The following is a 14,210-nucleotide window of genomic DNA, read 5'->3' as shown; positions in this document are numbered from 1 at the left end:
ACACGGCAGAGTATTCTTCCGGGTAAATCCACATCACACCATTTTACTTACCGCAGCCCTCACACAGGATTTTCCCCACGTCCTTCTTCAGGTTCTTCCCGCTCGTGTCCAGGGGCGCGAATGAAGCCTTGAAGACCAGCGGCGCCTCAGTGGGCTCCATGAAAAAGATGTACTTGCGGTTCTTCTGCACGTCGGCGCACGGAGCCTTCGCCCCGAACTGCCCCAGCACGGTGACGAGCTGCTCGGGCTCCAGCCCCCCGCTGTGCAGGGGCCACACGTCCAGCACCTTGACGTGCACGCGTTGTTGCTGCTGCTGCTGCTGCGGCGGCGGCGGCTCGGCGGAGGCGTTCCCTCCCGGCGTGGACTGCACCTTGCCCTCGATCACCACGGCCGACCTGTACGCCCGGTCCTGCGGGGAATCCTTAGACGGGGGGTAGCAGGCGATTGAGACCCCGATGAGCAGCATGGATAGAGGTGCGAGCGACTCAAGCCTCATGCCGCTTGCTGTGGCTCGCTGGCGGCTGCTGGCGGTGCGGCGGGGCGGCGGGGCGATGGCGACGGAGCTTGGCTGCGGGGCGAGGAGGCGGCGAGGTGGCTCCAGTGGCTCGGCGGCGCGGCGGACCTCGCATAAGTGTCCATGCCATCGGGATCCGCTGCTCGATTCCCGCTTAATTCCGACGAGTTGGCGTGCGGCGTTGCGACATAGAAGGATGCTGCTGGCTCGCCAATCTAATGCGAGGAATAAGGCATCGTAGATATATAGGAGGAGCGAGGAATTGGCTGAGGATGCCCCCTCCTATGCTGCCATGGTTGCCTTGACTCTCTTATCTTTGCCCAAATATTGCAGTAAGGAGGCGGGGGCGAGGGGGGTGTGAGAGCGTCAGAAGCTGAAGCGAGAAAAGACGCCAAAAATGCTGCAGTGGCCCAGGAGTTCTGCTCATCCGACAGCCACTGGCATGGGGGGGGGGGGGGGGGGGGGGGGGGGGGAGGGGGGGGGGGCGCAGGTTTGATTCCGATTATTAAAATTGTGTGGTCCTGCTTGCCGCCTTCCACCGTGGCTCCCACCCACCCACCCCTGACATACAGACCGATGGAAAATAGAGCAGATTGCCAAAAGGAGGAGAGTGGGGAGGATGGGGGGTGTGCATGGACCACAGGTTATACACATCTTCTCTCTCATTGTATACCAAGTCTGCTGCTAGTGTTTGAGAAAGTTACTTTTATAGTTGCAGCGTCAACATGCTTTAAACAAAAAAATCGCGTAAACACGTATATGTATTTCAATGCACATTAAGTACTTTAAAACAAGGAGTATATGGCTGTAAGTGGAAATACTGGTTACCAAATGCGGTAATGTCAAGATTTACCAACAGTGACATCTGCTGGCTACATCAAGTATGACATCTAATTGGTCCATGCTGCTTTAGATCAAAAACACACTGAAAAGAGTAACCGGGATTTCACAGAATTTTTTTCAAACTGAAAAACTGTGATTAAAATGTACAGTAAAATTAAAACAAAAGACTGCAAAACATTACGATACCCTTATATTTTTCAGCAATTACCTGTTATTTCACAGTAAAATACTGAAATCATACTCCTACACATTAAAGTAAATTCACACTGCATTCGTCTCTTAAAGGGTTCTGTGGACTATGTTGCACACTCTTTGTACAATACAGTAAGTGCAGGATGTTGTTAAACATAGCGAGTGATTAACAATCAATGCAATCGTGAAATGAACACGTTTGTAAAATTACAGCGTCTTGGCTAAAAAGATGATTGTGAGTCTGATATAGTAATTGTATTATCCATCCATCCATTTTCTACTGTTTATTCCCTAGTAAAAATCACAATTGTGAAGTAATTGTAAGTTAATTGTAATTAACCATAAATTCACAGCTCTGCACTTACAGTAAACAATTGTAAGGATATTTCACAATAAATTGCTGTAAATGTTATGTTAGCCCAATACTGTGAAAGTAATGCAATTATTTTCCAATAATTTGCTGTGATTTTATACAAGTGCAGACAGTGCTGTAAAAGAGCATGGTTGTTATAGCTTTGTAATGAATTCAATGACAATATACAGACGTGTTGCATATTTTTACTGGCATAAGAGTGATTTTCAGGCATTTTGTTAACCATTTAACTAAAGGAGAGGAAGGATATATTACAATTAGCTCTCAGTATTCACTACGGCAGTGATTCTCAAATTGGTAGTGGAACACGGGCTCTATCTAGGGGTGCGCCAAAAAATCACTTGTCAGTATTATTTTTCCTATATTTAAAGACAGTGTTACTGTTCAAATGGTGTGTAATGTTACAGTTGCAAAAAAATGTATTTTTTTACAAAAAATGTTTGCCTTCTTTTTCATCAATACTTAGGCCTATTATGCTACTATATTTCAATGTTGATCATTATAATGGTACTTAGAGAGCCAAGTTTTTTCTGAGGGGGTATTTTGGTGGAAAAAAAGTTTGACAATCATTCTCTTTCTATGCCACATCAATGTGGAATGCACTCCCAACAGGTATAAAAGTAAGTGCATCTCTATCCTCCTTCAAAACCGCTCTAAAACAACACCTCCAGGCAACTTCAACACTTTACTAATACCCTCCTCCATTCACATCCCATCTCCCCGGATTATAAACAACTCAAATGTACTTCTAATGTATATACTTGTTCTTATGCTATCTGAACTCACTATGTTCTCTGCTGGCTGTACATGTCCTACTAAATAAGACCTACACTGTTTCAATGTCCACATTTCTCTGTTGATGCAATTGTTGATGACTGAAGTACTGATATCAACCAAAGCTCCTCATCCCACCCCCCGGATTGTAAATAATGTAAATAATTCAATGTACATACTATGATGATTAACTTGTGTGATGACTGTATTATGTTGATAGTATATATTTGTACCATGAATTGATTAATGTGGACCCCGACTTAAACAAGTTGAAAAACTTATTCAGGTGTTACCATTTAGTGGTCGATCGTACGGAATATGTACTGAACTGTGCAATCTACTAATAAAAGTATCAATCAATCAATCAAAACCACTGGACTAACAATAACAATACTAAAACATAGTTTTAATATAATAATAAAAATAAGATAAAACTAACAAAAAATATCATGTTGACTGAGAAATGTTTGTGTGTAGTCAAATGTTCAACACTATTGAATTGAAATGAGCATGTGCTTTCTCATTCAAACCTGTGACCCCAGGAGGCGACGCTGCTGTACCACCACATGACCAAAAGAGGGAGCCATAGCCCACAGAACGCCGCTCCTGCGTGTTGATATCACAGCGTCTGCTTGGTGCGTGTGTCCCTCTCCTTCTGTGCCACGACTCGTCCCTGCCTGGTCCATCTTTGGGAGGGAGCTCCGGCAGCACACCGACGCTTTGGACAAGCCGATAACAGAGCAGAGGTCCTCATGCTCGGCTTGCTTCGTTGGCTCGTCTGCCTGCACGCCCTCGATGCTTTAAAAGGGTGAAAGAAGGGTAAGGTTGGGTTTTGTTTAAAAGAGCTAGCCTGTTTTTTTGCAGTCTTAACACCATTTGAAATGCACTGTGGGCCTTTTTGAACGTGCACCTAGCATGTTATGCTTTGCAGAGTTCACACATTCACACACTTGTGTGTCACACGTTAAAAAAAAAACACACGCGTAACGTCCATCCATCCATCCATTTCTACCGCTTATTCCCTTTCGGGGTCGCGGGGGGCGCTGGCGCCTATCTCAGCTACAATCGGGCGGAAGGCGGGGTACACCCTGGACAAGTCGCCACCTCATCGCAGGGCCAACACAGACAGACAGACAACATTCACACTCACATTCACACACTAGGGCCAATTTAGTGTTGCCAATCAACCTATCCCCAGGTGCATGTCTTTGGAAGTGGGAGGAAGCCGGAGTACCCGGAGGGAACCCACGCATTCACGGGGAGAACATGCAAACTCCACACAGAAAGATCCCGAGCCTGGATTTGAACCCAGGACTGCAGGACCTTCGTAATTCGAAAAAAAAGTGTATGTTGCAGATTCTTGAAAAGTTCCACGAAGTTTGATTAAAGGCAACATGGAAGTGTTAATATTATGTCATATGACGGCTGATGCCTCATTTAACTGATTGAATAAACTAGGGGGGAAAAGTTCCAAGTACTAAATATAGTGTTTTTAAGTTTGGTATTTTATTATTTGTTATACTTCAAATATAATGTATTATACTTTGATGTTTTTTTATTAATTTAATTTTCCTGCACATTATATGCGCATATGTGGGTTACACTTTTGGCTTTGTCTTTGCAGTAAAAAAAAAAAAGCCAATTTAAATATCCTCTGAAATGGTGAAGAATTAGATCAATAATGTACAAAAACAGCCGCTTCAAGTTAGTTTAAAAGTCGAATATAACTTATTTTGCTCTTATAAAACGGAAAACGACGATTAGTTAATAATTAACAACCCAAAAATATGTTTGTATGAATGTATAGACTATGTAAGGTTGTTAATTGTAACGTTATGCTCGTATAACCTTTTGCAAACGTTTCGTGACGTCACATGAAGCTGAAAGCAAGTACCGATTTGTATATTTGAAGTAACACATATGACTGCATCCACAACAAATTTAAATGTAAACTAACATATCTGCATATATTTGATGTAACACACATGGCATGCGTCCAATTAAATACAAAAAAATACATTTTACTAAGAGCTCGTCAAGGCCTTCATAGCAGCATACAAAATGTACAAAAATGTGCAAGGAATAAATCTCCGCCCTCTTAGATTTGTATTAATAAATAAACTGTATGGCGATTAAATGGTTAACTATTCTTTTACTTGTTGCCCATGTGGTTAAACAAATTATGAATCGAAAGCGTTGGTAAAACAACAAATAGAGCTTTTTTAAAAAAAATAATAATAAAAACGTGAAAAACAGCTTGATACAATATCAATAAAACGTATTGCAAAGATTATGTATTTACGTGCACACCGTTTTTATAAAATAAACTATATAGACACTGAAACAAATAAAAGTTAACAAATGAATGGAATTTTAGAAGTTCAGGGGAATTAATGCAAATTAGTAAAATAATGCACAAATGCAAAACAATGCGTTTTATTCCATCATTACGTTTATTTCGTTTTTCTTCAGTGCGTAATACATTCTGAGATTCGCCTGCAAAACATACAAACGGATCAGACATGGCTTGTGGAACTGGATTCTCTTTATTTTCAAAGCAAAGCTGCTCATTACCTAATAATGCAATTGTCAGGCTATATGAAAAACAATGTATTTCCTACGCTTGCATCCATTGTAGGGTTAATGTGCATCTTTGAGGCCTACCATGATGCTCTTAGCAGCCACCTTACTCCGTTATGGATTAGAGGGGGAAATACGGGTTTTATGTTGCAATGGCTCACATAGAAGTCATAAAATGTGTTTGGACATTTCATTTGTTATCATGAGGAAACACAAATCAGAAAACAATCGGTTAATCGGTGCCATTTTTCTTAGAAATTAATGAATAAGGTTCAACCGCATTTCCTTATTTAAATTCACAACGGGTTATATTGTGATTGATCGAATAAAAAAATAAAACCTCTTATAATTAAATTTAATATTCCTGATTAGTATTTTAATAATATTAATTCACCCATCAATTTTCCATATACTGTTTATCCTCATTCGGGTCGCGGGTAGATACGCAGCTTACTTGAAAGTAATATAATTTAATTGTATTTTTTTTCCAACAAATTCCTTGCACATGAGAACATATTTCGTTTTAAATATTACATATTAATTCAAAGCAATGTAAAACAATTATAATCTCGCCAATAACAAGTTTTATCTAGAAACAGGTTTCTTTGAAACAGGTTGAACCAATTAAAGAAATCACACAGATTTTAATTATAACTGCAAGGCTAATTAGCCTTGCATAATATGTATTATAATTCAATTATATACACAACTGCATTATACATGCATGCATGAGTTAATTCTGCGTCATTCCTGGTACAAAAAGTCTACATTTACTCCTTTAATCGTAGGCATAACTGCAGTTTATCTTAAGTTTTCCTGTACAGCATAGTTAAGACTGTAGACATAACTGCTGTACATTAGTATTTACCGAAGTTGTGTTTCTATAATTTAAGGTAAACAGAGTATTGTATAGGCCTAATTGACTTTGATTGATTGAAACTTTTATTAGTAGATTGCACAGCACATTACATATTCCTTACTATTGACCACTAAATGGTAACACCCGAATAAGTTTTTCAACTTGTTAAAGTCGGGGTCCACGTTAATCATTGGTACTTTAACTTTAATTTAATCAATTCATGGTAATGAATGACCGGACATAACTGCAATATCATACATGTTACCTAGAAGTTTCCTTTGATTTTATGTATACAGAAAGTCTTGAATATGTATTTACAACATTGATTGTAGACCAAACTACTGTACATTTCTTTTTACTGAATTTTCATACACAAAAGTGAAAAAGTTATCAGTTTTCTGAGAAACCCTTCGAGTGGCTGCAGCGCTTTTAATTCATTCCGATTACTTTTATGATTGTATTTTCTGATTTTATTTAGAAATATTTTTAGATTTTTTTTCCTTATTTTAAAATTTTTGTAAAGCATTTTGAATTGCCATGTGTAGGAATTGTGCTCTATAAATACAATTTCCATTTGCTGTATATTCATTTTTATTACTATTTAACCCCGAGAGGGACAAACGGTAGAAAAAAATGGATGAATGGATGGATACTATATATTTTGATTGTAGCCATAACTGCCGTATTGTTTGCTTTCTATGGTTGAACAGAGTGTTTCATACTACGGCTACATCTCATTGGATTTATCAAAGGTCCCCTTTAAAGTTTTTTTTTAAGCTTTTAAAAGCTACATTTTTTTTTTATTATGTAATCGTGACTGCAGTACATATTTAGGTTTTCCTACAGAACGTCTGTATATAAATATTAATTTAAACCGTGTTGTACTGAAAGTTAATTTTTGGTTGAAACATTACGGTGTAGTCGGGGTTTGGGGGGTGGGGGGGGGGGGGGGGGGGGGGGGGGGGGGCAGGCTCCAGCAACCCCCCGAACCCGAAAGGGACAAGCGGAAGGTAATGGATGGATGGAGGGCATTACAGTACATAGTGCATGTTAATTGACAGTGTATAATAGATCAGGGGTGTGGAACTAGATTTTTTTACTAGGGGGTAAAGCGCAGTTACGGCTGCACTCAGAGTGCCAATTGCAACCGTGTAATTTATGAATATTCACCTTATGATACTAATATACATTTGCCTGTGCATTTGATTATAAAACATGTAAAAAAAAAACTTTAGGTTTTGCAGCAAAAAGTGGCAGCTCAGTTGCTATTTTTACTTTAACATTTACAGCGGTTTAACAGTGTATTATTGTAAATGGAAAACGGTACAATAATTTATTTAAGGTAAAATTCTGCTAGTTTTTACTGTATAACTTATTGTCCTTTTTACGATGTAAAATTTGATGAAAAACTTGCTTAGAAATCATAAGTCAGACGGATACTTATAATTGTTTTAAATTATTCCTAAACCCTTTTGAATGACAGTGTTATATTTGTGGCATTAGTAAACAATTTTGAATACATATAATATATGATATAAATATATGTAAATGCATGCATTATGTGTACGTTTTATTGTCAAAATGGAAAGAAGAAATACATTTTGTAAATATATAAAAAATATAGCTTTTGCGGGTTGGCCTACATCGCCTACATCAGTGGCTCTCAACCTTTTTTCAGTGATGTACCCCCTGTGAAAATTTTTTTGATTCAAGTACCCCCTAATCAGAGCAAAGCATTTTTGGTTGAAAAAAGAGATAAAGAAGTAAAATACAGCACTATGTCATCAGTTTCTGATTTATTAAATTGTATAACAGTGAAAAATATTGCTCATTTGTAGTGGTCTTTCTTTAACTAAAAAGAGATAAAAATAACTAAAAACTTGTTGAAAAATAAATAAGTAATACAATAATAAATAAAGATATTACACAAAGAAGTAATCATCAACTTAAAGTGCCCTCTTTGGGGATTGTAATAGAGATCCATCTGGATTCATGAACTTCATTCTAAACATTTCTTCACAAATAAAGAAATCTTTAACATCAATATTTATGGAACAAGTCCACAAAAAAATCCAGCTGTCAACACTGAATATTGCATTGTTGCATTTCTTTTCACAGTTTATGAACTTACATTCATATTCTGTTAATGTATTATTCAATAAATATATTTATAAAGGATTTTTGAATTGTTGCTATTTTTAGAATATTTACAAAAAAATGTCATGCACCCTTTGGCATACCTTCAAGTACCCCCAGGGGTACTTGAGAGCCACTGGCCTACATGATGTAGCGGGCCAGATCTGGGCTTGACTTTGACATAGTATAGTCTGTGTTTACACATATTTCCCCATAAATTACATTTTCAATAGATGAGCCTCATTGGCTTGTACAAAATGCATTCTCACTGTGCGAGGATTAAAGTTTGATCAATACTCTCGGCAGGGTTCTTGAGGGTGTATGGGAGTTTGCCCAACCAGTCTACATGTGCTTTGTGGACTTGGAGAAGGCATTCGACCGTGTCCCTCGGGAAGTCCTGTGGGGAGTGCTCAGAGAGTATGGGGTATCGGACTGTCTTATTGTGGTGGTCCGCTCCCTATACGATCAGTGTCAGAGCTTGGTCCGCAATGCCGGCACGTTTCCAGTGAGGGTTGGACTCCGCCAATGCTGTCCTTTGTCACGGATTCTGTTCTGTTTATGGACAGAATTTCTAGGCGCAGTCAAGGCGTTGAGGTTTGGTGGCCGTGGGATCAGGTCTCTGCTTTTTGCAGATGATGTGGTCCTCATGGCTTCATCTGGCCGGGATCTTCAGCTCTCACTGGATCGGTTCGCAGCAGAGTGTGAAGCGACCGGAATGAGAATCAGCACCTCCAAGTCAGAGTCCATGGTTCTCTCCCGGAAAAGGGTGGAGTGCCATCTCCGGGTTGGGGAGGAGACCCTGCCCCAAGTGGAGGAGTTCAATTACCTAGGAGTCTTGTTCACGAGTGAGGGAAGAGTGGATCGTGAGATCGACAGGCGAATCGGTGCGGCGTCTTCAGTAATGCGGACGTTGTACCGATCCGTTGTGGTGAAGGAGCTGAGCTGGAAGGCAAAGCTCTCAATTTACCGGTCGATCTACGTTCCCATCCTCACCTATGGTCATGAGCTTTGGGTCAAGACCAAAAGGATAAGATCGCGGGTACAAGCGGCCGAAATGAGTTTCCTCCGCTGCGTGGTGGGGCTCTCCCTTAGAGATAGGGTGAGAAGCTCTGTCATCCGGGAGGAACTCAAAGTAAAGCCGCTGCTCCTCCAAATAGAGAGGAGCCAGATGAGGTGGTTTGGGCATCTGGTCAGGGTGCCACCCGAACACCTCCCTAGGGAGTTGTTTAGGGCACGTCCAACCGGTAGGAGGCCACGGGGTAGACCCCGGACACGTTGGGAAGACTATGTCTCCCGGGTGGCCTGGGAACGAGCTAGACGAAGTGGCTGGGGAGAGGGAAGTCTGGGCTTCCCTGCTTAGGCTGCTGCCCCCGCGACCCGACCTCGGATAAGCGGAAGACGATGGAGATGGAATACAAAAAAAGTGTCAGGTGTAACATAATTTTTAAAAAAGTATTTTGAGGGTCCTTCGTGGAAGAATTGGTCAGTATTGTTGAGTCCATCCGTGGTTCCACGTAGTGCTCCTCATACATTACAGCAAGCACACACGTCACATATACAAAACAACACAACTATGCAAGGGCAGTGCACCGAATGAAGGTGCTTGCCGGAAACGTTAATGCACATTGTGGTATTACGTCCTTTAAGCTCTCTAGCTCGCAATTGGAGGTAGGTTGAACTTCCCGTCAAACATGATAATTACTTGTGGCAGTTAGCGCGTCAGGCTAGCTACAGTTAGCAGTATTTAGCGCTTGGAGCCGGCTAGCAAGGTAGTTTTGTTAGCGAAACACCCCACAGAAACGGTATGACAGGGCAAATATACAGGAGTAAGATGTCCAATTCTTATAAGCACTTGATGTATAATATCACTTACTGGTGGAAGCCATTTTTAAAGTGCACGTTCTCACCCGTCAAAAAGGGCGTCCGGGATGCTAATGCTAATCTGTGTCCCTTTTTGTTTACCTCTCGGCAGATCTCGCGAGAGCTGCGTCGCGGACTGTGACGAGCCGAGGCTTTGCGGTCGAGGGAGAGAGAAGGCAGGCGAGCAGGCAGGCAGGCAGGCAGGCAGGCAGCATCATGGCGGACAGAGACAGTGGAAGTGAGCAGGGAGTAGCAGCCCCGGGCCCGGGCTTCGGTTCCATGCACGCCACAGCAGGAGGGGCTGGCTCGGCTTCCGGCCTCCAGCACGAGACCCAGGAGCTGGCGTCCAAGCGGGTTGACATCCAAAACAAACGCTTCTACTTGGACGTCAAGCAGAACGCCAAAGGCCGCTTTTTGAAGATCGCCGAAGTCGGGGCCGGTGGCAACAAGAGCCGCCTCACGCTGTCCATGTCGGTGGCGGTCGAGTTCCGCGACTACTTGGGGGACTTCATCGAACACTACGCCCAGTTGGGTCCCAGCAACCCGGGCATGGTGCAGGATGAGCCGCGGCGGGCCCTGAAAAGCGAGTTCCTAGTGCGGGAGAATCGGAAGTACTACATGGACCTGAAAGAGAACCAGCGGGGACGGTTCTTGAGGATCCGGCAGACCGTGAACAGGGGGCCCGGCTTGGGGTCCACGCAGGGCCAGACCATCGCGCTCCCGGCGCAGGGACTTATCGAGTTCCGCGACGCTTTGGCCAAACTTATTGACGATTACGGCGTGGACGAGGAGCCCGCGGAGCTGCCGGAGGGCTCGTCGTTGACTGTGGACAACAAGCGCTTCTTCTTCGACGTGGGCTCCAACAAGTACGGCGTGTTCATGCGGGTGAGCGAGGTCAAGCCCACCTACCGCAACTCCATCACGGTGCCCTACAAAGTTTGGGCCAAATTCGGGAGTACATTCTGCAAGTACGCCGACGAGATGAAGACGATCCAGGAGAGGCAGCGGGAGAAGCGAGCGTGCGAGCTGCAGCAGCAGCAGCTGCAAGAGGAGGTGCAGGCGGATGATGTTGACGAGGATTGATGTCCAAGTCGTGAGAATAACCAGAAAATATCTACTGTATAAAAGAAATCTAACTATTAACGGTTTAACTCCAAGGGAGCATCACCCACAATTTAAGAAACCTCCACAAGCTGACAGTTCTGACATGTTGTCACTCATCGCTGGATGTTACCCCCACTTATCCGCCATTAATACAGTAACTGGCTGCTAAAACAAAGTAATAACATATTTGAACATTGTTTTCCTACTTGACAATGTTGAACTGAGTGTTTATTTCCCTTATTATTAACAAGAGATACAACTTTTTCTACCAGTTAAAAGCTAAAAACAAAAGTGTTTGCAACGTCCGACTGGATTTGCGGACATCTAAAGTAAGCGTTTCCCTTTTCCTGTAAGCTAACTTCAGCACAAATCAGATTATTTTTTTTTAAACCAAAATTCAGAAAGTTTATAAAAAAAAAAGAAAAAAGGTTGTCACATGTTCTAGCCATCTTATTTACCTTTACCTGTGACTAGAAGTGTGTTTACACATCAATTAAAATGAGGGCTAGGTCTGATTTGGAAACTGTCTAGAAACCATCCAGTTAAAAAAAAAATAGGAACAAGTGCTCTCTTAATGTCTTGCAATATGCATCGCATACAAATCAATATAGACCTGGTCAGTGGTTCATGACGTGTTGACATTTGCCAGAGGCATTCAAAGACATTGTAAATCTTGTTTCAGTGGAAATTGTTGCCATGCAAATGGATATATAATGGACTACCTTCGTGTGTCGTCGTTAATGCAATGTGTTGAGTTTAAAAGGTACTAAAAAAAAAAGAGCATTGAAATGAAATGACAACATGTAGCATACGCCACCAAAAAGCAGATCGGCTAGAATTGAAATGTCTGAACGGTGCCAATGAAGGCGTGGTGTTGCTGCATGATTGTCCGCACTTAAAAAGTTCCGATTTCGTTGGCCTCCCAAAATATTGGCTCAAGGACCGTTCCATATTAGTATCTGCCTGTATTGCACGACGCTCAGCTGTGACTCCTGAGCAATGTCCACCCAAAGGCTTTGCTGGCGTTGGAAGTGTCAGGAAGGAGACTTCTTCTGCCCGCTATTTGTTGGGAGGGCTGGGTGGGGGTGTGTGACTCGATTGTGTTTTTGTAAATATTTGGGCTGCCACACGGAAAAGCAACTGGCTGTGGCCAAGTTCTGTCGCATCTCATAGATGTGTGATAGCAGTTTTTTAAACTCTTGCCAGTCGAGTTGAGAGAAGCTGGCAACAATCAGATCAATTTACCTCAGCATTGAGTTCGATGTTTGCTTCCATTCTGACTGGAAACCAGCAAACTTTGTCCTTGACCACCTATTATTGGAGCCTACATGGTATAGAAAGCTTACTGGGAGCGTCCTCTTCAGCATATAAAACAACCCGGTGCCTTACACACTCCGCATGCTTACACGCTGGCCTGGTGCTTTGGATCGCAAACTTTTGACTTCTTTTCAACTCTTCCATTTTTGTTCGTGTCGTCCCGGCCCCCGACTCGTGGTGCTAAAAAATTAAAAGGGTTTCTCCTTCATTATTCCCCATTATAATCCCGCAGCCATCCAGGTATCGGCCTACATGTAAACATGGAAAGGGAGGGAAGGTCACCTGGATGCCATGATGCAGAGGAGTTAGCACCAAGCACATTAAACAGCAGGAGTGGCCTGAACTTATTGCAAATAGTTGTTGACAAGTCTCCATCGCCGCCCCTACCCCATCTCTTGTCGCTCAATTACAGAGTAGCAAGCATTTTTATTTTTTATTTTTTTACCTTCTCAGCATTATTCCACTTTAAACTATTGGAATGTTTTCGCCCACAAAAAATATATCTATTTTTTATGTGCAACATTTCATGACTTGTGTGCAATATCCGTATGTGCCAACGGTGGCAATGTATGTATATCAATTAAAATATATGATTACTATTTCAAAGCATGTGACTGAATCCATGTTTATTTGCACTTAAGAAAAAAAAATGAAGGAACACGGAAGGTGATATAGATAGCAGCCGCTGCGGGTCAAGTTCACATGCATAACTTGAAACAGAACAATGAAGGTGCATCGAAAATACTTTTGGTGAAGAATCTCCCTTTTAGCTTTAAGCTAAGAAAAGGTGCTTGAGTCTAGTCTCCATTTAAGTTGTTTGGTGAACTGTCTTCAGTGGTTGTTGTGTGTACATGTAGCACTTTGCTTTCCCATGCAGGTTCTAAAACACCTGACCCAATACTTTTGTTAAGACTATCTCAAGAATGTCATCGTTTCCTCTCCTTTGTTTAAAAGAGGACATTTCATCTTTTTGTTTTCTTACATGGGATGTAACTTATGTATATTATGACAAATTTGGAGTTTAATTTTGCCCTATAGAGTAGCTATATTCACAATGTTTTTTTTTTCTTCCAATGTTTAAAGAAAAAAAACCAAAATGTCGACTATATTAAGATGAAAAAGTATGTTTGATTTTGATGTAGTGTTTTTATTTCCCACAGTCTTGACATTCGCATTGATACTAATGACTAAAGCTTAATTTTACAGCCTAAAAAAAAAAAGAATGCAAAATTGAAACACCTGAAAAATAGCTGCGTCTTCAAGACAATTCTTCATTCCAGTACTGTATGTGTCATAACAGGCTGTAAAATAAAGCATTACTTTCATCATGACTGTTGCTACTTTCATTCCCATGCAACCATTCCAGTTAGGACACTCACTATAAAGATGAAAGTGTGCTATTAAAGAGCATACTTATGATGCAATGACATCTTCATTGGTACTTGAAAGAATACGTTTTGAATAAAAGCAATAGTTCTCCCCCCTTCAAGTTTTGCATCAAGGAACTACAAACTCAATATCAAAGCTTTGCAATTCTGGTGACGTAATTTACTGCACCTAGTCTAGCAGTGGCCGCTAGAGGGAAGTGTTTGTTTGTAAATGACGGGCATTGAAAGGACCTGTGTATATTTTTGCACATATTTGGGGGCCCTAGACGA

At 41.6% G+C, this 14,210-nt stretch overlaps 2 protein-coding genes across 8 annotated transcripts in view; one reads left to right on the top strand and one right to left on the bottom strand.

Annotated features, from left to right (window-relative positions):
• Positions 1-817, bottom strand: part of nrg2a (neuregulin 2a) — a 273,699-nt gene extending 272,882 nt beyond the window's left edge. For 3 of the 6 annotated variants that reach the window (XM_061898501.1, XM_061898505.1, XM_061898507.1), the window contains exon 1: positions 52-816. In XM_061898501.1, the coding sequence (XP_061754485.1) occupies positions 52-496 (445 nt within the window). In that variant the 5' untranslated portion in view covers positions 497-816. Of the gene's footprint in view, positions 1-51 lie in introns of all 6 variants that reach the window. The other 3 variants (XM_061898502.1, XM_061898503.1, XM_061898504.1) reach the window with 2 other exon arrangements.
• Positions 818-3,273: 2,456 nt separating this feature from the next.
• puraa (purine-rich element binding protein Aa) lies at positions 3,274-13,883 on the top strand. 2 transcript variants are annotated; one of them, XM_061898509.1, is made up of 2 exons: positions 3,274-3,515; positions 10,244-13,883. In XM_061898509.1, exon 2 carries the CDS (start codon positions 10,348-10,350, stop codon positions 11,212-11,214), a length of 867 nt encoding a protein of 288 aa, XP_061754493.1. In that variant the 5' UTR covers positions 3,274-3,515; positions 10,244-10,347; the 3' UTR covers positions 11,215-13,883. The 2 variants fall into 2 exon arrangements, with proteins under 2 accessions (XP_061754493.1, XP_061754494.1); XM_061898510.1 differs by lacking the exon at positions 3,274-3,515 and adding an exon at positions 9,785-9,939.
• Positions 13,884-14,210: the final 327 nt, after the last annotated feature.

Source organism: Nerophis ophidion, linkage group LG04 (genome assembly GCF_033978795.1).
Source record: "Nerophis ophidion isolate RoL-2023_Sa linkage group LG04, RoL_Noph_v1.0, whole genome shotgun sequence".
Lineage (NCBI taxonomy): Eukaryota > Metazoa > Chordata > Actinopteri > Syngnathiformes > Syngnathidae > Nerophis > Nerophis ophidion.
Note: the sequence above shows the minus strand (reverse complement) of the source record. Positions and strands in the feature narration are given on the sequence as shown.

Coding starts and splice junctions, on each gene's coding strand:
- puraa (XM_061898509.1), top strand. CDS start 10,348: ATGGCGGACAGAGACAGTGGAAGTGAGCAGGGAGTAGCAGCCCCGGGC.